General features: G+C 43.1%; 2 protein-coding genes across 2 annotated transcripts in view; both read right to left on the reverse strand.

Annotated features, from left to right (window-relative positions):
* Positions 1-322, reverse strand: part of LOC116038351 (LIM/homeobox protein LMX-1.2-like) — a 46,643-nt gene extending 46,321 nt beyond the window's left edge. The window contains exon 1 of the mRNA XM_031282679.2: positions 66-322. Coding sequence (XP_031138539.2) covers positions 66-117 — 52 coding nt within the window. The 5' untranslated portion in view covers positions 118-322. The remainder of the gene's footprint in view (positions 1-65) is intronic.
* An 8,675-nt stretch (positions 323-8,997) lies between these two features.
* mvb12ba (multivesicular body subunit 12Ba) lies at positions 8,998-23,244 on the reverse strand. Its single transcript, XM_031282498.2, has 10 exons — positions 22,940-23,244; positions 19,093-19,210; positions 18,305-18,412; positions 18,097-18,193; positions 17,485-17,614; positions 16,630-16,773; positions 16,203-16,297; positions 13,752-13,807; positions 12,606-12,665; positions 8,998-10,383 (listed from the first exon to the last, which is right to left on the reverse strand). The coding sequence occupies exons 2-10, from the start codon at positions 19,201-19,203 to the stop codon at positions 10,297-10,299; spliced, it is 888 nt and encodes a 295-aa protein (XP_031138358.1). The 5' UTR covers positions 19,204-19,210; positions 22,940-23,244; the 3' UTR covers positions 8,998-10,296.
* Between the last annotated feature and the right edge of the window lie 3,230 nt (positions 23,245-26,474).

Raw genomic sequence — 26,474 nt, forward strand, 5'->3', positions numbered from 1 at the left:
AGTCCATCTGTGTGTGTGTGTGTGTGTGTGTGTGTGTGTGTGTGTGTCTGCAGAGAGAGACTCACCTCTCCTGAGTTCGGTCCTGTCTCTCTCTTCTGTCTGGATGTCTCTCAGCATGGTGGAACCCGCAGCAGGCAGAGCGCTGCCGACACGCGCCTCTCCGCACGCTCCTGACTGCTATAGTCCCGCTCGGCCCCGCTCTGTCCCGGTCTCTGTAGTCCCGATCTGTCCCGGTCTGTGGGCGTCTGTCCCGGTCTCTGTAGTCCCGCTCTGTCCCGGTCTCTGTAGTCCCGCTCTGTCCCGGTTTGTCCCGGTCTGTGGGCGTCTGTCCCGGTCTGTGTAGTCCCGCTCTGTCCCGGTCTCTGTAGTCCCGCTCTGTCCCGGTCTGTGTAGTCCCGCTCTGCTCCGGTCTGTGGGGGTCTGTTGGGCCCCTCTCACCTGTGGATGGTGCAGGCTCGCGCTGCGGCTCCGCCAGAGGGAAGTCTGGGAGAGTTGTGTTCCCGGGGAGCATGAGATGCAGAGATGATGGAGACCAGGAGAGATTCGCAGTCCCGGACCTGATGGAGCTCTGAGGACCCGCCTTCAGACACACACACACACACACACACACACACACACACACACACACACACACACACACACACACACACACACTTGAACATCTGAACTGACTTCTCCACGGCAGGACTTTACTCTGAACCATGTGCGCGTGCCTCTTGTGGACAGCATCACGTGCTGGGGTTTGAGGCTATTTTCCATAAAGAATGGTTGAGTTTATTACTGCAGCGCTGTCTGAAGGCGGAGGGCCTGAGAAACACACACGAGCCACTGATTGATTTAGTTACCCAAAATATAGATCACATTCGACTGAATTTTAAATTATGAAAAGTATAAATGAGTCTTTTGGTGTAATGATGTGCTGGGCCTGTCCATGCACATTGTATATATTCTGATTCTGCTGTGGAAATATGTAGGCCTATTGCTGAAAAATTCCGGACGCTACAGGCCTAGACCTATCTATATTTAAATATATCCTATAATGAAATATATTTGATGGTCGCACCATGATACCATCTGGAAATATTGCACATGTTTAATATATAAATATATATCCATGTGTAGAATTAAAAAATCCAGAACTCTGTGCGTGTAATAAGAGAGCCGCAGCAGATAATAAAAAATATGACAATAGTCCTACTGTAAACAGGCCTACATTTGACTATTTATTCTCTTGCCTTATATGTATGTATTGTCAGTTTATCTCAGTGGAGGCCTATTGTCCTTCCCCTGTCCCCGTTGTGGGATTCATTCATTAAGATTTGGAATCTGGAATCCTGACGGAGGATCTGCAGAACATCCCGCGCTGATAAAACGCTTATTTCCCCCACCCGTTTTTCACAATATGCTACATATTAATATTCATCTTTTAATATGAATGATTCTGAGCAGAGATGTGAAGGTGCAGGCCTGAGATCAGCTGCACCGGGCCTATATGAGATATGGCTTGTGTTAATAATGGGAAATGAAATATGGAAGATGCGCGCGGGTCAGACTCAGATACCGAGGACAGAACCGTAGATATATATATGAATCATGTATATGATATTATATGATATATATATATATATATATATATATATATATATATATATATATATATATATATATAGTAATATGATACAAGACTGTACGGATGGCTTGGCTGGGTTAAAAAGGAAACATTATGTTAATAAAGCCTATTTATGGGAGAAATGGCAGAGCAAAATTAATTTTGTTAAGCTGAGAAAACAAAGAGATATGCAGTAGAATTATCATTATTCCGAGTTTCGGCTTCTCCAACAAAATCGATTTCAAAATATAAAAAAAGACATCACACATCCTGTCAGCACTGATTTCTAGTTTCAGCTCGATGAAAAATATTTCAAAAAGGAAGGACTGACTTCATCTGAAATTAAAAAGAAACAGAATAATGTGAGTACTCTTCTGTTAATGAACAGCTTACTGAAACATTTCATTTGTGTGTGTGTGTGTGTGCGTGTGTGTGTGTGTGTGTGTGTGTGTGTGTGTGTGTGTGCGTGCGTGCGTGCGTGCGTGCGTGTGTGTGTGTGAGTGTGAGTGAGGGCCCATGCTGCCCCCCCGTGGCCGACATGGAGCCCGGCCTGCAGAGGGAACAGCTGGGCTCGGTGCTGCAGACATTACATCATCATTGAATGGGAAAGTGTGTACACACATTTGACTGGAAGGCTAGTTATGTTGTTATTTTTTTGATAATTCAGTGTGACAACTTACCCGCCGATGGGGCAACTCGTCACAAGTGCACACTCTCTATTCAACAGTCTACAACTCCAAAAATGAGATAAGATATGAAGATGTAATGAACAGAAAATATGGGCCCAAGACTTCCTTCTTTCATTTGGTGAGACATTTATACCATTGTGATGTACGGTGGCCAGTGAATGTCAGACTGCTCTCCCCTACTCTATCTTATATAATAATACCAGTCCATCTAGCTGTATTCTTCTATCATTGAATCATGGGCAGGTAGCCCTGAGGACAGGAAACATTTGAGCTGTGTTCTACACACTTTTCCCACTGCAGGTGAATAGGGTCAGCATGGAACTAACTTCCCAGCTGATTACAACATCAAAGCCCCTGAACGCCACACAGGGGTTTTACTTCTTCTGGCTGATTAGAGCAGGAGTGTCAAACTCACGTTCACTAAGGGCCACACATGGAAAATGAGAATCATGAAGGGCAAGACATGTTTAGTTTATTGACATGTTTTATTTACTGCAAAAAGTAACATATTTTTGACGTATATGTGTCATATAGCCTTCTCATGTGCTGTTTGGTCGACATGAAGCCCTAAAAAAGTCAACAACTAAGTTGTTAGCCACCATAGAGTTTAGCAAATAGCAAAACTATGAATTATTATTACATTTTTTAAAAGTAGCTGGCTCCCAGCAACCTGTTTCACAGCCTGAATATGGAAACACTGGTTGTGGGAACATTTGAGTCGCAAAGCCGCAAAATCTGCCAAATTCTGCTCTGAGTGTCACATGATTAAAGTTTGAAAACGGTTTCTCGTCTTTTTGGTTTGGCGCTCAAGGCGGCCCAACATTTATTGTGAACCTAAATTAATATGCGGGCTGGATCCAAACCTGCGAGGGTCCAGATCAGACCAGATCAGGTGTGTTTGTACCATGTGGACGCGCCGACAGTGTTGTTGTCATTACTTAGAACTCCTCAAACTACGCACTATAGCTTTAAGAAAAACAGAAAGAAATACCTACAAGTTAAAAATGATCATATCTAAAATAGAATTAAAAACAAACATTAGAAGAGGTAGGTTTGTCCCCTTCAAAAAAATAAAAAAGAACCCACTCCCCAAAAGAGTGGTGATATAATATAATAACGGTTCAGGTGGGCTCAAACACACACACACACACACACACACACATATATATATATATATATATATATATATCCTTCTCTTTTCTTCCTCTCTTCCTCCAGGAAATAAAGCTGCCTTCAAGTGAGCTCAGAAATGCCCCCCCCAGTGTTTAAACCAAACCTACGGCCTTGATCAAAGCGATGCTAAGAAAAGAGGTCTGTCTCCCCAGCCATCAGAAGCTGCTGACTGTCTGTAGCTGGGCGGGGGGGTCTCAGAGCAGCCCCCACACATCCACCTCCATCACATTAACAAGCAGCGTGTGTCACAGAGAGTAAAGGGTTTCTGAGGAAGCGTTGAGCAGCTGCTGTCAACACCTTTTATAATGTGTATGAAGTCAGTGGTGGAAAGTTGGCCAGCCGCTGTGGTGGTACCAACACAAAGCACTCTGGGTAGTTGTGTGTAACACACCACAGTAAAAGAGACACCATGTTGTACACACATGTGCTGCCGGTCTGTGTAGTCTTAAAGGTTCTGTCCTCGACATTCAGAACATGAATATGGCAGCAGACAGATATCTGCTGTGTAGAGACAGAGGAGTCCCACTCCCTCGGTGTGGTGTTTAAATGGCTGATTGAGTGAGTGCATGCTGCTGGGCAGGCGCTGCTCTCCACTCTGTACTGGAACCGGCTCCTCTGGCTCTATGATGAGCATGTGAAGGACTGGTGCTGCTGTGAGCTGACTCAGGATCCACAGAGGACCCATCCATAGTCTTTCACTTTAATTTAAAGAAGTGAACATTTAATAAATAGTTTTGTAATTGCTTAGTGTTTTGTATGTGCAATAAAATACATTTGGACCTTGACAGAGTTTAGACAATTAGGACAAAAATGGACCACACGCTCTCCATTTTGTTCAAAGGTTTTGTATTTTTTGGTGTTAAACTGTGTGTTTGGCCATAATATGTGTTGCATAAAATATATCAGAAACCAATGAGAAGTTAGAAAGTGGAGATGGTGACGCCAGGAGAACTACGGAGCTGAATGCATTCCCACCAATGAAACATGTCGCCATGCAGAGAGGACGGTCATGTGACCGTGATGCTGGAAGACAACGAGCAGGGGAGCATGTATCCACGGAGGACAAGACCAAGGCCTTGTGTACTCTCTGCAGGGATGTCTCCGGGACATTCAGAACACCACATCCAGATTTAAAGGTGTCTGTGTCCAGTCCAAACACTGCATTAAAGAATAACATTCAAAACATTCAACAGCGACTTGTCTTTCCAAAGTCCAACCAACAGACCTGACTGTTTTCATCGGGACTATTCCTGCAGTAGAAAGCCGAGCCGATAGCCTCAAATCTAAATATCACAGCCACAGGGTGTTTGCCCTCTGACTTCAGATTCCTTTAATAATGGAAATTTGAATTCTTTCTCTAAGTCTGATAATTTGCAGACGTATTAAACTACCCACATGACTGGAATATCCGTCACTGATCCTTACTGTGTGCACTTCACATGACAAATAAAAAACAAATGTACATTGAGTTTTTCCACTTTCCACTTTTTACAGGTTTTGCAACTCCAGATGTCTGCTGTTTGCTCCGCTCTATAAAGCTGCAGCGGTGGCAGTGACAGGAGAAGACATGTTTGCTGGAGAGCTAATTGACTCAGTAAACCATTCAAACACACACACACACACACACACATGAAACACTGCAGGAGAAGTGAGCCACCAACAGTGTGTAACATGCAAAGCCATGAAAGACAACCACCAAGACGCTCTGAGGCTTGGAAGTTTTAATAGAACACAGAGAAGTATCAAAGTGGACTCGAGGCTGCACTTTTCATTCTTTACACCACAAGACAAGTTTGCTTTTATAAGACCCTTTCAAGCAGTGTAATTTGTCGAGAGGTTGATCCTGCTGGGAGACTGATTGTGCTCAGATATTATCTGTCAGATCTCAGCATCCTGTGTGATCATGTGAAATCTCTGCCTGGAGGTGGTGCTAGAGTCCAGCTCACAGCATTAGTGCTCCTTATTGTTGATGTCAATATTCCCATTAGAAAATGTTTCTGTCATTATAACACTGGTGGGGGACCAGTGTTTATCTGACAGCACTGTCAGATAAACTCACGTACCCCTTCATTCATTCCTAATGTGTGTTCCTAATACAGGGTTCCCCCCCAATGTGTTCCAAGCCTGGTGGCCCACCAGGCCTAAGCTGCCCCCCACCTGGCCTAAGCCAGTGGGAATTATTTAATATATTTTTAAGACGTTTTTTTTAAACTACAGTTACAGTGGGGCGGCTCGGCTGGAAACTTTCAAATATTTTCAAATCTCCAGTCAGCCTATGAAATCTGTCTTATAGTTTTTATAAATTCTCAATTTAGTGATTATCAGAAACTATTGGGCTCTACATTAACACTGCCATCAGTCTGGGACTGGCTCCAGCTGGGCCCTCTTCAAAAAAAGACACTTGCCACCGGGCTAAACTACTTTTCTGGGGGAAACCTGAAATGTATGACACTATTCATTATATAAAACTGCATATTGTTAACTTTTTCCTACTTTTTGAACTGTCAATAACTAACCATGTATCCATTTCTTTCAGCTAACTATTTGCAGTGTTGAGTCAGTAGGCCTACTTTTAGCTAACCCAGTCAGCTGCTTATGCACTATTTTAAGCTGAATTATTTCAACTGCTTAGCCATTACTTTTAGCTATTTATTTCTACAATGTATTCATTACTTTTAGCTAACGACCTGTTTAAACGTATGTGCTCACTTGCTAACTAGTTTTCAAGCACTCTTGCATAACTGCAACATCTAGTCAAGGTGTTACAGCTGATATATTCTTTTAATCAAATCACAATTTCTAGGATTAGTTGAGCTGCTCCACAATCTTTCCATGTAGCCCATGGCAACAGCAGATGTACAAGTACCCCAGGTTGGGAATCCCTGCATTATGCAACCAGTTTATAGCCCAGGGTTAGATGTGTGTGTGTCAGGTGATCTGTAACAGTTAGATGTGTGTGTGTGTGTGTGTGTGTGTGTGTGTGTGTGTGTCAGGTGGTCTGTAACAGTTAGATGTGTGTGTGTGTGTGTGTGTGTGTCAGGTGGTCTGTAACAGTTAGATGTGTGTGTGTGTGTGTCAGGTGGTCTGTAACAGTTAGATGTGTGTGTGTCAGATCCTGATCAAACATAGTTTGTGTTGAAGACAGTGTTCACGCTTTCCCCCAGAAAAGTAGTTTAGCACGGTTGGTGAGTGTCTTTTTTTGAAGAGGGCCCAGCTGGAGCCAGTCCCAGACTGATGGCAGTGTTAATGTAGAGCCCAATAGTTTCTGATAACACAATCATGGACAGAATCAAATTTAAAATTTACAAAAGCTATGAGACAGATTCCATAGGGCCCTACATTAAGTCAGTGCTAAAAGCTGACTGGAGATCTGAAAAATATGGCACTGGGCAACATTTTGATTTAAAAAATTCTAAATCCAATTCCAATTCTTCCTTTTGATTCTGGTTCTTTGAGGGCTGGAGTTGGAACGGGTCACATGCTTATTTCACAGATAAGAGGAATATGTCATTTAGATTTAATGGTGATTAACAGTTTTACCGGGCTTTTTCAGCCAGACTTTAGAGTTCTGCTTACTGAGCTCCACGGCTGCAACACAACAAGCACCTGGAAGAACAGTGGTCGCTATGGAAACCAACACTTGCGCGTGTTAAAATTTGAAACCGTTGGAACCGGTTCTCGATGCCCAGGTCTTAATAGGACTGAAGTCTAAGTTTCCCACCGAGCCGCCCCACTGGAACTGTAGTTTAAAAAACGTCTTAAAAATACATTACAAAATAATTCTTAATTAAATAACCCTGATCTTACTATAGTATAGTCATTTTTTAAAACTCAAATATCTTCATCAGTTAACGCTTCACAACATCCAGTATGGACAGTCTTGAAATGGAGTGACATCACCATTCTTTGCCAAATAAATGCAACTTTAAGTCAATACTTCAGTTCATCAACGTTTAATAAAACTTCCTTATACTAATTCAACTGATGCCGTTTTGTTCATTGTTTTGTAAATAAAACCTATTTATGAGACTAAACATGGGATCAATAAGCTACAAAAAGAACTGACCTATTGAAACGTTACACCTCATGTCACCATGCAGAGTAACAGACATATATCAAAGCAGGCTTGCTATTGGTTGTTAATGCAGACAGTACACACAGCTTCACACAGACATGTCAGCTGAGCAGCTGACAGCCGTTAGCACAACATGGTCACAATACTGACATGACTAATAAATTAGACAAACTAAAAGTATAAAATAAGGAGTTAGTCCATGCATTAATGACTTGGTAATATTGCAGACACACATGGAACAAATGGAGTGAAAAAGCTAAATAAAAACAGCTCAACGCAATACTGCATCCACCCAGAGGACATGTCCTAACGTCTCCATGAAGGCCTGCTGGGGATGGGAGGGGGGGGGGGGGTCCTCTTTTAATGGGAAACATCTGCACCAAGTGTTGCGTTTCATTGACAGTAGCTTAACAGCTAAATCAGCACGAACAGCAGCAGTGAGTATGAATGATACATGGAGGACGGTTTGAGATTGCATTAAAACATCTGAAGAAGAAATATATGATTACACACAATGTGTAAAACACAGAGCTGAGGCCCTGGACAGTATTTAAGAATTTCTGGTACTTCAGTATCGGCGTACATGTTTGCCCTTAAATAGTCTGGATCAAGGACAGCTCATTCCCTTCCCATTCTTCTCTCTGGGTAGTTCTGTTCTCAAACTCTGTTCTCTTCGGGAAACAACAGCAAACTTCGAGCTAGCCAGTTACAGTTACACTGAAAATGTCAGTTTTGGTTCTTTTCATTTTCTTTCTCCTATCCCAGAATGCATCTGTGGCGATAGAGCTGGACATGCGAGACTAGCCCGTCAGTAACAAGAAACATTATCACAGAAATGTCAAATATACAGTATGTGGGAGGTCATGTGGAAAGTGTGTCCAGCAGAGAGCGCTGACAACTTGACTGTGTAAAATACCAGCTGTTGATATTGGTACTAGTGTGAATCATCCTGTACTGCTGGGCTCTGACGGATCAAATCAAAGATTGGATTACAGGAATTGCCCTGATACAATCCCTTCAAAGTAAAACTTAAACTTTACAAGACACCATTTAGTTCACAGATTTCCCACCAATGAGGAGCCGGTTCCTGAACCAAATCATAAGTCATTCGATACATTTCCAATGCTGAAGGCATGGTTGTTGCCCACGGCGACTCCTCCGAGTTGCTCCATCCAAGAAAGTTCGGCAGTGCTTGTGTTGCTGGTTAACACACACTGTGGTTAAAAGTCAGCCTGGCTCAGAGCTCCATGAGTGTCATTAGAACTGTACTTGGTCAAAACTGCTAATTAAAAAGATCCAGCTTGTAAAACAGATTCAAGGTAAAGAAAAAGGCTGTTGAAAAGGGAAGCTGAAATAAAGAGCTGCCATTGTTACAGAGGATACATGTGCACTGGAGGCTCAAACACTTTTCACGTTCCCAATGTGCTCAAGGAAAAAAAAGCACTTTTTCAGCAACATCTTTCAGTTTGTTAAGCAGTTTGTAACTTGAAGAGTAAATTGAAATAGTGAAGACAGTTGTGATGATGCACAGAAACCAGGGCTGGGTATCAACGCTCAAACCTCTGTGTGGTACCAGCTGATCAAAAACTGTTGGCAAGGATGCTCAGTTACAAAGAAATGCTGTTTGGGTTACTGTATTTCATTTGACATTTATGTTTTCACCAACCCAATTTCCCAATGACTCAAGATGATTCTAGTGGCAGTGGTAGTTTTCTGAATGCGTCAACGTTATTACGATCCTGGCGGTTTCTGGTACCCGTCTGTAGTAGATGCTCTACGTGGACAGTAAACTGGAGACTGGATCCAGTTGCAGCAGCTAGAGTAATAGCAGCCAGACAGAATTCACAGAACCCTGGTTACATACGTAACTCTCTGCAGCTGTGTCCCAGTGTGTCGCTTCACCGTACATGTGGAAGCCTTTTATGAACATGTGAAGGAGGGTTTCAGATCAAACTAATACAAATGTTTATATTCATAGTAAGGTATTGTTGTGGTGTTGGTACCAAACTCAAGTGTTGATCATTAAGATGGAACCGTGATACCCAGCCCTAAACAACTGGCCGACATGATCACAGGAACACAACAGTGGTACAGTATGTGTGAGGAACATCTGTGGCAAACAGGAAGCACACTGACACAATCCCAAACACAGAGTGCACTCACAGCCACACCGCTATATTACAGTAACATCTAGAGAACAATGACATCATTCCCCATCAGGATATGCAGTACAAGCTTAAAAACTAAATCCCATAACATAACATTTCCTTTTGTATTTCCAACACATGAGCTGGGAGGATAGGCCCTGTGGTGCCGGGCCTGGCCAATCACAGAGCAGCAGCTGGGCCAGGAACAAGGAAACATGATGGCATGCTGGTCAGAGTGGCCTCCATCATGCTTCATCTTCAGGCTGGGCGCGGTGTCTGGCAACAACACCTCACCATAGTTTAGGGGAAAGAAATCTGATGAGTGAGAGTCCTTTCACTTTTCCTTCAGCAAGAAAGGACTGTTTTGTCCAACAATGGGTCATTCCATCTCATTTTAAAAAGCCAGCTCATCCATGTTGGACATAGTGGTTTCACCCAGAATCCCTCAGGGTTCTGCTTCGGTCTGCTCTCAGTGGTTTCGCTTTCCTTTACAATTTAACAGCACAGCTAACACATAGAGACCATGACATATTTGCTGTTGTAGTTTCCTCCTCTCAGGGTGCTCAGTAGTGGTGTACAGGTCTCTCCTGCGGGCCGGCGTCCTCAGGCCTCAGAGCTCAGGGAGGTCCTGGTTGGACTGGGAGGGAGGCGGGCCGCTGCACTGTGCTCCGTGCGGAAACTGTAATCATACTGACAGAGGACAGCCACACATCAGTCCTTTGTTATGTGCTCTGGCAGAAAGCATCTCATCAAATCATCTGCAAAACATCTGGGATTCACAAGATGCAATCAGACTCAGGACCAGACTGGCCTCTGGTGGACACGGGGGGGGGTCAGCACAGGGACATGTGCTCTGACCAGAAAAGGCCAACCCCAGATCTCACATCATCTGCTCTTAGAGAGGCCACTGCTTCCCACACACTCATCAAGTTAAAGGATCATTGCTGTGTATTACAAGCTGGTTCTTTATAGCAATATTGCTTAGGGCTGCACAATATATCGTTTTTTATCGTCATCGCAATATCAACTGTCGCAATAAACACACAAGACAATCAGAGATTTTATAATAGTTGAAAGAAAATATCAGTAGAAAACTGCCCTTTAAAATGTAACTGTCATTCTTTTTTAGCGCTACCTTTAATATTCAATTCAATGTTCAATTTGTTTAGGGCTGTCCCAAACCACTACTTTTTAAACGATTAATCTAGCGATTCTTTTTCCGATTAGTCGACTAATATAACGATTCATTTATCGATTAATCTTCGATTCATTTTTCAATAAGCGATTATTTTCCCATTGCTCAATTATTAACAATTTACACAAAACTAATTTCAATAAGGTTCAAGCCTCTATTTATTAGAATTGTTTAACACTGCACAGTAGTGCAACCTGAAGCCAGATGTACACTATCAATCCAACAACAAAATGAAGTCACTTTCAGGAGGAATACAAAAATAAAAACTTAAAGTAAACAGAGCAAGTGCAAAAAGAGTAGCCTGTATTTGCTTTTTCTAACAGTAGTAGGTCAAATAATGAATAAGCTCTTGTTTAACATCCACTCTTCTCCCTTTAATCTTACAGTAAAAAAGTGCAATTTTAGCAACATATGAAATCAGATGTATCAAATAAATCCAACATAAGGCAGGTTGCAGAGTGTCTGATATAACAGTCTGTAATCGATTGGGTCACTGATGATGATGGTAAACCAAAAACATAACACTGCCGACTGACAGCGTTTGATGATGCTTATTGTTAAGTCATAGCGGAGCATTAAAAGATTCAACAGACTAACGTACCGTTGGGCTACTACTGGGAACACGTTCCTGTCACTATGTTGATAATCACACACATCTACAGTGCATGTTGTGTCCGAGCCCGGCCCAGCCCGACACATTAACTGGAATTATGAGCCCGATTTAAACCCGACAATTTTTTAATACGTGGGCCTTTATGACTGACGTTATAAAGGACTCGTGAGATATCTGAAACTCTCTGGCCTGGTTGCACAATTATGGAAGACAGTGCTACAGATGGGGGAGACACGATGTAGCCCAGTTTACCTCCCACTCAAGTCAGGTCAGGACATCCACCCAGAGCTACGGGAGAAGCTGGAGAGGCAGAGCTTTCTCCCAGCCGAATTAGGCTAATAAAGTCAGGATTAATAAAACACAAATACTTGATGAAGGGCCCGGCCTGGCCCGGGGATAGTGGCGGGAAATAGCGTCCCGACCCGGCCCGTGGGTCAAGTTCGGGCTCGGGCCGAGAATCTAAACTCTACTTGGGAGGGAAAGGGACAAAAAGGTGAGCAGAACTTAGGGTGTTTTGCTGCTGTTATCCTGACTCAGGGATCATTCTACAAAGTCTACAGACCACCACGTTGTTGTTAAGAGTCAAATACTCCCACACTTTAGAAGACCGTGTGCGAGCCTTTTTCTCAACGTGTTGTTGAACTTGTGAGGAATCCATACTTGCGCTGTTGCTGGAGGCAGTCGGGTATTTATTGATTTCTACACGTGACGCGTCGATGCAAATTATTTGTGTCGACACATTTACGTAATCGTCCCAGCCCTAGATTTGTTCAATAAAAGAATATTGGAAATTATTTCCTGTCATTTGTTTTAAACTCACCAAGCAGTTAGTTGTATTTTAGCAGAATACTGAAATATTATCTGTTATAATATCTGTTTATTTATCACAAGTAATATCGTTATCATGATATTCAACAACGTTGACGCATATGTCCCTCACATCGTGCAGCCCTAATACAACAAAGTCCAATGAAGTAATGGACAAAGCTATGAACATTAAATTAACTTGCCATTAATTGGAAATCTCCTACATGTTATATTACATAATGTTATAATATTAGCAGAACTACAGCAACTCCAACTTAATTCCATCTGTCTACTCACCTCTTTCTCGATCTCAGCCAATGACTTGATAGTAATGCCCATCAGATCCACCTGCTGCAGCTGGACATGGACAGCACAGACACTTTGTTAGGGCCGACTCACACATGGCCCAGTTAAACCGTCCCCTTCTTTTGACTAGTGTGGTCGCTCTGTTCCGTGCCCCGGCCCGCTGGAGAGAGGTGGGCCAGGACACGGTCTGGTTGGACTCGGGCACAGTACGCATCAGTTTGATCGTAGTCTATATCAACGACATTTCAGTTCCGCCGGATATCCGTCCCCTTCCTCTTTCTTTGTGTTGGTGTTCTAACCTCTGGTGGATTCATGAGGACTATGGTTAACTGCTCCTCAGATCTCTGCAGGGTAAATCCAGACAGCTAGCTAGACTATCTGTCCAATCTGAGTTTTCTGTTGCACGACTAAAACTACTTTTGAACGTCCACATGTTCCACCAAAACAAGTTCCTTCCCGAGACTATTTAGCAGAGGCACCGTGGCTCCGTCCGGAGCTTAGCCCTGCCCAAGACGACTGTGATTGGTTTAAAGAAATGCCAATAAACCAGAACACGTTTATCTCCCATCCCAGAATGCTGTGTGGACTAGCTAGACCTTCCTCCGCAGCGCTGTGGAGGAAGGCCTGTCAATGCCAGACTAGTGTGATCCCTAAACGTGCCTGAGGACGGATCTGACGAGCACTGAATAAGCAATAAAGCTGTTAGGCATGCGAGAGGGCCGCGTGTCGCCGCGCCCCGAACAACTACACAAAGTAACCATTACAGAGATGGACTCCAGTGTGCTGTACCAGAGCGCTTCACTTCCTGTTTTCAAACCCTAAAGTCACATCCGAATGACGTAAGCGCGCTGCGGCCCTGAACGTTTTACTGCAGTGCGAGTGCAGACCAGCGGGGGGGCAATCATGCTCGGTTCAATTAGCAACTGGGTCAAGTGTGAGTACGGCCTCAGTTTAACTTCAGACTCTAGTGTTTCCTGTCACCCTCCCACTCTGTTACTGCTATAGATAGATAGAACAGGTTAAGCATTATTTTACACTGGTTCTATTAATCATCAGTGTTAAAAGCACAGGACTGGACCCCCCCCCCCAAGGCTGACCTGCCACCAAAGAGCTAAACATTCAACTCAGGCAACTTACATCAGACGAGGCACAGGCAAACTTGTCAGAGATCATGAAAGGCACTCCATCCATCGCTGAAACAGACAGTTCAGATAAATGGGTCAACAGCAGCAAAGAAGTAACACAAAACATATATGTAATATGACATAAAACAGAAAAAAAACAGAAAGTCTCCGTTATCGAGGCTGAAAACTGCATTTTGTGCCATTTGTGCATGGAAATTTCTTTAACACATAATCGATAAAGAAAATAAATAGTGGGCGATTATTTTTCGGTTTTCTGTCAGCCAACTAATCGTTGCAGCTCTAGATATCATATTTTCAAATGTCCCAAATACAGCCAGGGAAAAAAAACAAGAGTAGGTGAACTCCTGGTGTCTGTCATATACTTCACAATGATTCAATGACTCCAACAATATCATCATGCTATTTTCAACACTTTGATGTGTGTTCTAGTCCTATTTCAGTCACTGTGGGTGGGGGGTAATGCCCAGGCCAAACTGGATGTTGTAGTAACGTACACAAGATGGCAGTGGCCACATTTGAAGTACTGTGCGGTATTATAGTGCGTTCCATTTGTACTCAGAAATCAGATTTCCCGAGGTCAAAGTGGGAGACACGCCCCCCTGACCTCGGATTTCAGAGCTCGGAACTCAGACAACCTCCGAGTAGCCTGAGCTCAGAATCCAACATGGCTGCCCCGTGCATCAACATTTAGAGAAAGCTGTAGTGACATACAGTTCATCAGCTCCTCTGTCTGTCTTATTTGTGTCTCACCAAAAGTCCTGTCCAATTTCTATCTGTGGACATGTTGCTACGCTGTTTGGATGTTGGTATAATATGAAAATGGCTGGTGGATTTAAGACAAAAAATAATAATTTATGAATGAATCAAATTTGAACATATGTGTCAGTGGCTTGTTGATCTTTACATTGTTAGTTGATTTCCTAACCTGGTCTGGGCTGGGACACACATTCATACGGTTTGATAAAGTACTGACTTTAACTTATCATTGCACTTACAATAACGAGCACAGCTGTCCTCAATTTAGGTCATTGTGTTGTCTCATCTCCTTTTTATCCTGCATCCACCGTGTGTGTTGTTTGTGTGTGTGTGTGTGTGTGTGTGTGTGTGTGTGTGTGTGTGTGCAAGAGTCAGTCGCGGGGGAAACGGAGCAGCAGCCCCACCCACTGCAGAGAGCCGATAGCCAGGATTGAAACGGCAGCAACGTCAGCGACTTTTATATCGTTCCAGCGTACATTGATGTTAAAATGTATACAGGTTGGCAGGACGGTCTGAAATGTTCTGCACGGTCTTTCGCTGTACGTTTTGCTGGTAAATGTGAGATGTTCGAGTCACACACGTCTCGTCTTCTTATCACAAACAAGGAGATGATCAACCCGTTCTCACTCCTGCTTGGTCCTTGGCTCTCAGAGTGCACGTGGGACTGCTGGGATTGGACTGGTCAAAATTGCGAGTCGCACCCAATTCGCAGTGATTGGTTGAATTTGCGTGAATTGGCGCGATCGTGACATCGCAAAATCCTGGAGGGACTGATTCCCAGCTCCGTCTTCCGAGGGAAATGGAACGCACTATTAGTTCACAAAGTGGGGACCCAGGGGTACCCCTTTAAGTTAGCTAGCACAAGCACAAACAACACTGCTAGTTTGAATGTTCCTAATGAAGTGGATCTATAAGTAACATGGGATATAAAGTAATTTAATTTCTGCAAACTGGCTTCCATTCACCACCTCACCATCTGCGCCACCAACCCTCTCCATCTAAATGTGTGTACACATGGGTCAGAGCCTCGTAAATTTAGGCCCATTTCCTCATCAAGTTTTTTTATAAATCACAATTTATGCTTAGAAAATTAGGCGTTTGCATATTCCACGCCCTTTTAGTGTGTCCGCAGTGGTTATAAATGAATCTGTTAAAGAGAAATGTATTAAAGGCTGTTAAGGCTACTAAAAATACTTCTGATATTTTCATGCTACAGTGGAGATAAAAAAAGGTCTGAACCTGCTGAAAAGACTATAAATATCTAAGCCTCCAAAATAGAATGGCAGAAAAAGAGACTGATGAGCTGCACTAAGCTCTGAGGCTGGACTGAGGCACAGCAGGCTTTGAGCTGAACGCTAACCCCCACAAGCTAACGTACTGTAGCAGGTAATCTTTTGCTAATCAGGAGTAAACACAAAGGCTGATGGGAGCGTCATTAGTTTTGCAGGTATTTGGTCATAAACCAAAGTATTTGACCCATTTTATTGTTGATAAAGTGTTAAGGTTCACTCTGAGTTCTTACTGGCTAACAACTATTCACGGGGCATTTACAACTCTTCCAGGCAAACTGTACATGTAGTATGAAGAATGCGAGTCTTCCTTCTGGATGGATCGGCACATTTTTCAAAAAGACATTTGTGATTTGGTGGAGAGACAGAGGATGTGGAGAAAAAGACCAAGTGCTGACCTGAGATAGCATACAGGTTGGAGTTCTGGTGCTCGTAGTCTGGCCTTGTAGTGTTCTTCCCTCTGAAGCTGGCTGGGAGGGTCATGGAAATATGTCTTGGGACAAAAAGAAAAAAAGAGACATACAGCATCTAGTTAGTTGAATGGAGACAAACCCTCTGAATCTATGCATCTGTCTTCTGCTTTCCAGTTGAAAGCATCACCTTTTCCTACTTCACTGACATCTAAATATAGACCTGTTTGAGGACTGAATGTTCATTATTGCATGGGCAAATTTGTGTTAATGCACATGTAATAACGTAACGTAAATAAAAAACAGGCATTCAGATACTGATTTGAACGTTGGTTACCGTGGCAACAGTCAAAGCTTTCGGGTCAGTGTAAATGCAGGATACATGTGTCCAAACGCGTCATTAGAGGGGACTTACTTGAGCATGGGAGCGGCTGGGACCGGCGCCGAGCTGGAGGACGAGGTCACGGTGTGGACGTTGTTGGTGGTTGGTGTGTGCGTGGAGTCTTGGGCCCGAGGGACGGTCCCCATGCGGTACCAGATCCCCATGTTGTTAAGCTCCCTGTTAAACCAGTACATGAACATGCTGAAAAGACTTGCTCAGATAATGAAGAAAGGTTACAGGCTGAACAGAAAAGCATGTGTGGACTTTGTCTTTTGCTCCAGCCCCTCAAAATGTGAGTTCCATCCCTCTTTGTAGTCGTGTTGTGTCTCTCTTTGGGGTTGTTTTGAGTCTCTGTGGTCATGTGGCCAGTTTGTGTCTCTTTTTCACATCGTTTTGGACCATTATCATTACCATATCTATGTCTACAATGTTGGAAAAGCTAGGGAAGATATACTCAAAAAGCTTGCTAGAGAAGTCCATCTACAATCATTAGATCTGAGAAAAGTCTTAGTTACATAGGGTTAGGGTAAGTGCCGCCCAAAACGGCTCAGATGCTGCACCTAAACCTTATAATGGCGGGAAAACCCTGACATGTATTTCCAGAGATGCTCCAGGCCCTCCCCTACTGACACAGTGTGTTTTTCAGATACTCCCTGTGCATGCACTAACACCTGAAAGAGTGGAAAGGTTCATCTTAATCATCCATGTGGCTCGATGTGTGGGAGAAAGTTGAAACTGCAAGAGTGGAACGGTGGTTTCAACTACAGGCCAAACTATTCCAATCCACCTGGATACTAAACTACTACTACTTTAGATGATCTTCTATGGACAACTATTTGTCAAGTCTACAACCAAGACTACTGCCCCATCACGTGCCAGGCTGCTCACCCTATAAAGGTGTACTGTGGGGGGGCCTGCTTGGAGCGTCCCAGGATCCGGATGTCACAGATGGCGGCCTCTGTGGAGTCCCGTGGGATAAACTTGATGCAGAGACGCCTCTTCCTGAAGGCCTGCTCCTCTGTGGGACACAGACAGACAGACAGGCTGCTCATCAACGATCCAACAATGCCAGAGAGGCTCTCTGAAGCCAACATCCTTGGTGATTAAAGGCTTCATTTCAATCATTTTCAGACACAGTGTTACCACAGTGATGCTATAAGTAGGGCAGGGTACCGAATGTTAGGTACCGACCAAATTGCCTCTAAAGTATTGAGTATGGAAAAATGCCTCGCCATTCAATACTCAATTTCAATACCAAAGGAGTAAATCTCATCAGTGTCAGTGAGCCAATCAGCACGCAGCATGCTTCTACAAAGATCTAATAATGTCTGTGATTGGCTGTCTAACATTACACATTACACAGAGACAGCTCACGTAGTAGGAGCTGAAAAATAAATACAAAGATTTGTGCCGTAATGTGTAACTTCTTTTTGTTTAATTAAATTGGTATCGAAAAAAGTATGGTTTAGGAACCGGTATCAAAGTCACAGTATAACTTACGGGTGTCAACAGTCTCCTGGATGGGGATGAACCCCACAGGCAGAGTGTCCTTTATATCGATCAGCTTCATGTCCACAAGAACATTGCCCAAATGGCTCTATAAAAGAAGAAAGAAAAGAAGGAGAAATGGGAACAAAGCGGGGACTGAACGGTGCGCGGTGACATAAGATTGTAACATGCATGGCTGGTCGTGAGGGGAGTTCCTTACATTTTCCTTAGAGAAGACCCTGGTGAAGCAGAGGTAGCGCGTCACCTTGGATTTAAAAAGGCCATCTTTCCACAGGTCAGCATCCAGGCCGTCTGTTGTTGCAGAAACCTGGAGGCAAATCAGTTACAATCTGTGGATGTCACAGGATTCCTTTAACCTGTCAACGACCTTTTCATCAACCTTCCACAGAAAGATTACATTTGATCTTTTTCAACGGGCTAAAATGCCTGATACATCAGAGTAAAACATAATCATGACATCCACTGCAGCTGTAAAGGTGACAATTCAATGTCAGCTGTCTACAATGGGCCCAGTTCTTTCACAGCAGAATGACATGGGAAGATCCTTGTGTAGTGGTACAGCAGCTGCTGTGGGTTTACCTGTGGTAGAGCGGAGAGGCTGGATTGTTTCAGACAGCAGCTAAGTTTACTGGACACATTTCAGGATCTGTGGCAAACTAAGAGTAACACTTAGACCTCATTACATAGAGCAGCATGCTGTGGCTGTGTAAAACTGCGGCGGTGGTGGGTGAGAGACTGCATGTAGACAGAGCAGATTGAAATATCGCTTCCTACACATTTATGTCTGTTGAACAGGTAAATATTGATAAAGTACTGGCTTTGTACTCACAAAGGTTTTATAGCACTTACAGTAACGAGTGTTACTGTGGTGGTCATGATAACAGCTATAGGAATGACTTTGACCTATGCCATCTAAACTGAAGATTATTTAACATGGTCATTTTGTAGTTGTAGTAGCAGCTATCTGTCCTGAGTTGAGTAACTTACCACATCATATCCAGTGGGGGCCCTGTTCCTGGAGGCTACCACTCCCACTCCAGTGATTGGGTCCATGTGCATCTCTGGCAATGCTTCAGAAAGGTCCCGGACCTCAGGCATCTTTGTTCTGCAGCAAAAAGCAACAGAACAAAGTCACTTCTTGGAAAGTGATCGAAGGATGTGGGTGAAGGGTGGGTTTACCTGAAACCTGCATTACACCGACTGAGAGTATATCCTCTAGATCAGGGGTCTTCAACGTTTTTAGGCCAAGGACCCCTTAGCTAAAAGAGAGACGGGTAGGGACTCCCTACTACATATACTCTATAAATTGAAGTTGCATTAAACTGGGCCATATGGATGAAAATGTATGGCAGTGAATCCTTAAGCTTAACTGTATGGCTACCATAGTAACCTTGTCTTCAATGTGTAAATTACATTTTCTTTCACAAATAGGCCAATGTATCTTTGCTATTGAAATGTTAGATTCATGTTAATGTATATTTTCAGACATATAATAATGTTTGAAAAATTATTTTTGCACTCACTCTGAGGACCCCCTAAGGGGTCACGGACCCCCTGTTGAATATTCTGCTCTAGGCCAGTGGTTCCCAACATGTTTGCCTGCTAGTTTCCTGGCGTCGTTTCATTTCGCTAGGCTTCATGCTGTCATTAGCTAGCTCCTCGACACATATGAGCCAACGTTCAAACGTTCCTTTAAGTGAACTGAACAAGACGTTTTTTGGTGTCTAAAATGTTCCAGTGAACTTTGCTGAAGTGAAAACACACCGTGAGAGGGTCAAAGTTTAAGATGAAAACACAGACGACAGCCAAAAACAAGTTGAGGTCTATTTTAATCTCCTGAGTTAGCATGCAGGGGTTTTTCTCACCATTATAAGGTTTATTTATATATATATATATATATATATATATATATATATATATATATATATATATATATATATATATATATATATATATCAAAAGCCACTTTGGGCACCACCTAAGCTGAATTAAAAAAAACTAACTAAAGGACTTTCCTAAGATCTAATGACTGTAGTCGTCTCCAGTGGACTTCTTTAGCGAGTTTTGTCTTTAAGCTTACTTATTTATTATCTTCTCTAGCTTTTCCAATGTTTTAGACACAGATATGCTGATAATAAACAGTCCAAAATGATGTGTGAAATTGCATAAAAACATAACTTTCTTGATTTTAAATTTTCCCCTAAACCCCCCTCCAAATACGGAGTTAAGTCTTCCACAAACTGAGAGAAAACATTGGCATGGTTAGCATATCTAAAGCATCACCGGCTTTATCCTCTCTTTTAAAATATGTGGGACTAAGTGAACATCATGCTGTGTTGAAGATGACTTGAAACTAGCGATTGAGGTAAAAATAATCAATGTTCATGTTAAAAAATAAATGTTTATCTGCAATTTCCTATATTGGCCCCAGTGTGTGACTTCACTGAGTCTAAACTGTTTTTAGACTGAAAGGCTAACTATCCAGTCTTGTGTTACACTGCAACATAGCAGCATATTAGTAACAAGCAAGCTGGGTGGGATTTCCACAGAGCGAGAAGCCCTCCTGATGCTGCCAGGACAACAGAGGCCGCCTGCATGGCATCTCCATGACTACCAGAGTCATCTGTTCAGGGCTGTCACACAAAGAGAGGAAATAAAAGGCTGACTGACTCAATACTGGTTTGTCTCAGTTAAAAGAACAAACATATAGACAATATACAACAAATAGCCAAAGATATTTATTTTTAAAAGGGGTTTTATGGCCCAGAGTTGAGCCTCTCCTGTAGCTCTGGGACCAATCAACAGGATTAGCAAGGTTAGGGCAAATATATTGAATGTTTAAAGGCACAGCGATAAGGTCTGCCAATGCAATAAAAGGAAATGGATGTACCCCGTCTGAGAGGAAGTGCTGCATGACTTAAAACAGAGGGGAAATCTCTCATCTGATGTCATTCTATTGAACCAGAGTCTTCAAGCAATGCACCATGTTCAGATGCAATAACAAATAACCCACTGATTATTTTTGTAGAAACAGAAAATATTATAAAGTATATATATAAATAAATAAAGTTCCATTCTAGGGAAAAAGAATAGATTTTTAATAATTGTCGCAAAAAATCACGATACATTTGTTTGTTTTTTTACCTGCCTTAAGTGACCCACTGACAGGGGTCTGTTCTCTGCTGTCCATAAAGGGACTGAGAGGAATGAAACGGTTCCTAGCAAACCGACTTCAACAGTAGACAGCACCTTTCAGCCATTGGCTCTGCAACACTTGCTGGCTTTCTCTATCTGTTGAATGTTTTAGTGTCTTGGCATTAAACATAAGTTTCTGCCATGTAAATGTTCCTTAAATGCTCTATTCAAACATGACAGGCCAGAACATATATGGTAAATGGAGTGCAAAGTAACAGTATAACACTTTTCTAACTTAAAAAGACGCTTTGCAATTCTTGCATCTCATTCACACACGCACACACACAGCGATGGCAGCGCAGCTGGCCTGCCTGCCCATCGGGAGCAACCCTACTATTAATGGACGCCCGCTCTACCCCCAGCCAGCCAAAACCATAGAGCTGCAATGCTCGGGCAGTATTTGGTACATGCTGCGCCAGAGGGTTTCCTTCTCCCCACAGCTGGAGAACAGCTGTGAGTGAAATAATAAATGATAACCCTCATATTGCAGTTAAATTATTATCTCTGTGGCTTAGGCAATGGACAGTTTCCTGAAACATTAACGTTATGAAATGAGTCTGAAAATGCAAATGTTGGCATGTTTAATAAAACATGTTTAGGAAAAGCTATTGTGACCAAGTTTACCACTAAAAACAATCTGGTCTGAATGCTTCCCTGTGCTGATTTGTACATGTTGCTTATGAATGCATTAAACATGTTTGGTCTGATCTTCTTTATTCATAATATGGAGGAAATTAAACCTGATTACCATTGTTTGTTCTTTAAGTAGCTGGAAGTATCTGCAGAAAACATATAGCCTGATGCCAGAACCCGGATCATACATTCGGTGGGCCTTAAAAGCAAATACTTTTTGTCATTTACAAAGTATTTAAATTTAACTGTGTTTGTTATTTTGTGAAAGCAGCAACTAATGCAGAAACTCCATTAAAAAATAAGTTTGTTTAAAGCAGTCTTGTTTAGTAGAATACACGTTGCTGTATATGACAAATTATTTGCTCTTAATTGAAAATGCTACTTTTATAATGTACTGATGCCACTTAAATACAAAAGGAGAGAAAAGGCAGCATGAACCATTTAAAACATAATAATAAACGGATAACGTTTACAGCATCAGTTCGTGTGTATAACTAGCTAGCTAACGTTAACGTTACAACGAATTCACCACTAGCTACGCCCCGACCCTCATCATTTGTATCAAGTATCAGTATGTCCTCTTCATACTGGGCCAGGCTGGTTTGACACAAACAGCTAACTAACGTTAACCCAACTGATAATACTAACCACGTCAAAATGATATTAAACACGTGTTTCTCTTGTTCTTTTAATACGGACCGTGTTTGAAAGGCAGCGGAGATAGCTTGTTAGCTATGCGACAAGCTAACAAGCTAGTCAGCTAGCGTTAGCCCGCTGGTAGTAACCATACACAAACGGCCCAAGCTGTCTGACGGTAACGTTGGCTCGGGTTTCCCTGGCCTGCCCGGTGGGCGAATGTTATCCACCAGGCGATTTAAGAGATCGCCATACATATCTGAGTTATTGTAGTACCGTTATGCCGCCGTCAATAGCAGATTTGCGTGCTATGGTGTCCCCGACTCTGCAGTGGCTGCTAATGTTAGCAAACTAACGTTAGCTCAGTTACCTTATCGTTATCGTTACCTAGCGAGGTTAGCGGTCTCCGTGTGTTTTCTCCCGTGTTATCCTCTCTCGTGCCTTTTCCTATGGCCTTTTCACAGCTTTGGGGACATTCGCCTTTTCAGGAAATTGCTATAATCAGCGAACCAATCCAAAACATAAGCTATTTTGTATATTTGCATTGTGGTTCTCCAGCTAGCGGGTTTAGGAGGATGCCATCTGTGGAGCTGTTGGGAGGGATTGGGAAGGGAACCGGGGAGTGATCACTGAACCAACTGGAGGAGCCCCCACTCGCGCCCCGGTGCCTACGCATTGAACACCGATGTAAACACTTGCTAATGAGGCAGTCAGTATATTGCGTTTTTGGGCGCTTACTCTTAAATTCTCGATAAACATGCCTGTGGGTGAAGAGGCTGCCTCCAACCTCCTACATTCATTTCTCCAGACAAAAGACTGCAGGAGAATATCGAGCATAAACATTCACTTTTCTTTTAGGTGTACAAGGCTGGATAACCAACCAGACAGAACCTGCATCATGTCTGGTCTCATGGGCCCTGAATTAAATTCTAGTTTGAAGGCATTTTGTTTGAGTATTGTGCTTACATGGTGCATCTAATTATAAAGCATGGAATCTGGGATGTTGGAGTAGGCCTAATACTAACCCAAAAAGGTTGAAGCACTGTTACATCTAACTCTCTGTGTGTGTGTGTGTGTGTGTGTGTGTGTGTGTGTGTGTGTGTCCGTGTCCCACATGCACATATAAAGTGCTTTGAGGTCATCCTGTAAGTTATTTCAGAGTACAGTTGGAATGGGCACTGCATGGTTTGAATATAAGTATAGCAGCTTTTTAACTTCCTGAGGCCATTGAGCCACACACATATAGCAAAAAAATTAAATAGCCTAGGCTACTTTCTATATTTGTACAAAATTCATTAAGCAGGACAGGGACACCATGAATATATGACTATTTATTGTGTTTATATCAGTGCAAGCAGTTCAGAATCACAAGGTAATAAAGATTTGCAGATAAAGGATTTGCATAGCAATTGTTAACCATCCACACACAAAGCCCAATAAATAGGCTTAATTATATAAGGCCTAGGCCTACAGCAAGGCCTGGAACACGACACAGGGCAGTGGAATGAAATCCTAAGCCTTGGCTGATACAGCTGTCAGCAATACTACTCCCAGACCCCCTGCCAATATTAAAAACCAAACGCAAATAGACAAGGACTGAAAACAGATACAATGAATATACGAACAAGAACACTGATGTACATTCACTTGAGAGAAAAAAATAGGCTGTTTTCCAAAATTACAAGCTGTGGATCACAGGTGACCTGAAGGTTCTTCTGAATGAGAAGAAGAAAGCTTTCAGGTCAGGGGACAGACAGGAGCACAAACTGCAGGAGGAACTGAGGGAGTGTAAAGACTCCTACAGGAGGGAGCTGGAGGCCAGACACAATAGAACAATGTGAGGGAGGTGTGGACGGGGATGGAAGAGGTCACCGGGTGTGGGGGTAGAAGAAGACAAACACCAGGCAGCCGTGAGAGAGCAAACAAGCTGAGCTGTTACTTTAACAGGTTTAGCTCACAGCCATCCCCTGCCTCTTCTACCACACCCCAACCCCCCACACCTCCTCACTGCCTGCTCCCCTGCGGTGTGCCCATTGGACCCAATCCCCCCCACCAATGCAGCACATCTCATCTCCCCCCTGAGACTTGACAATCACACCTGGCCAGGTGAGGAGACAACTGAAGTGGCTTCAGCGCAAGGCTGCCGGCCCTGACGGCAACAGCCCCAGGGTCCTGAAGACCTGCGCCAGGGTCCAGCTGCCTGATGTCTCCAGCATCTCTTCAACCTGAGCCTGAGCCTCAGATGGGGCTGTTGCTGTGAAAGACGTCCTGCCTTGTCCCGGTCCCCAAGAAGTCGACTCCATCTACCGCCCAGTGGCTCTCACATCCCATGTGATGAAGGTCCTGGAGGGGCTGGTCTTGGCCTACCTTAGGCTGCAGGTGAGATCTTCTCTGGACCCTATACAGTTTGCCTACCAGCCTCGTCTGGGAGTGGACCATGCAGCACCTATCTGCTGCAGCGAGCTCATTCGCACCTGATGGCGGTGGCGGCACTGTGAGAATCATGTATTTAGATTTCTCCAGTGCATTCAACACCATCCAGCCACTGCTGCTAGGTGAGTAGCTGCGGTTGATGGTGTTGGAGCGTCCAGGGTCTCCTGGATCACTGTCTACCTAGTCTCGCTTTGCCAGACTCTCCTCCAAAGTGCGCTTGAGGAGAGTCTGGCTACTCCACATAGCATTCGGGCATGGGAGGAAAATGTGCTCTGGTTTAATGGCATTTCTTTAAACCAATCAGAATCATCTTGGGCGATGCTAAGCACCGGAGAAAAGCTGTGGTGCCACTGCAAAACAGACTCGGAAGGAACTTATTTTGGTGGAACATGTTCACGTTCAAAAGTAGTTTTAGTCGTGCAACAGAAAACTCAGATTGGACAGATAGTCTAGCTAGCTGTCAGAGATCTGAGGAGCAGTTAACCATAGTCCTCACAAGTAGACCAGAGTTTAAAATGCAAACACAAAGGAAGCCCAAGGCAACGGACATCTGGCCTAAATGAGTGAAATCCGGCGGATTTTCACAGAGCAATCCCGGAAGTGGAACGTAAAGGATATAGACTACTGACTACCTGACAGGCAGACCATAGTTTGTCCATCTGGACCGTGTTCTATCTGATGTGGTGGTGAGTGGTACAGGGTCTCCACGGGGGACTGTGCTGTCTCCTTTTCTATTCACCTTATACACCTCTGACTTCCAGTACAACTCAGAGTCATGTCACCTTCAGAAGTTCTCTGATGACTCTGCAGTTGTTGGGTGTATAAGGGATGGACAGGAGGGAGAGTACAGAGTGCTGGTTGACAACTTTGTGGAGTGGTCTGGTAAGAATGTTGGAGATGTTCTACCAGTCTGTTGTTACCAGCTGAATGCTGGAGATGTTCTGCAGTACAACTACCAACACTAAATCACTGAGTGTTAGATACGACTCATATACATCACAAAAAGTGCTACAAACATAGGTTTTACTTACATCTTTATAAATACTATTTACGTAGTTGTAGATTTTTATTCCCAATTTGTATACATGTTTGTACATTCTTTCCTTTGTATTTTTGATCTTCAGTTTTAAATAGTTGTTCTTGTATTCCATCCTATTTATTATTTCTTGTATATTCTGTATGTGTGTTCTGTGTCTGATATTTTGCTGCAGTAGCGCTATAATTTCCCAATTTGGGATCAATAAAAGTCTATCTAATCTAATTATGAGGTGTGGCAAATTTGATTTGGAGAGGAACATCTTGCGTGATAAGATTTATGAATTCAGACTTCAAAATTAAAGGGAATTAATGAAAAAACTTAGAGAGGCACTTTTTAGTTTTCTAGTTGATCATAATTTAAAAAAATGTAATCTAAGAATGTAAGCTGAAGTGTATGAAGCCTGGTGTTACACACTCCGGTACAGTAGGAGGCG

Source organism: Sander lucioperca, chromosome 14 (assembly GCF_008315115.2).
Source record: "Sander lucioperca isolate FBNREF2018 chromosome 14, SLUC_FBN_1.2, whole genome shotgun sequence".
Taxonomy (NCBI): domain Eukaryota; kingdom Metazoa; phylum Chordata; class Actinopteri; order Perciformes; family Percidae; genus Sander; species Sander lucioperca.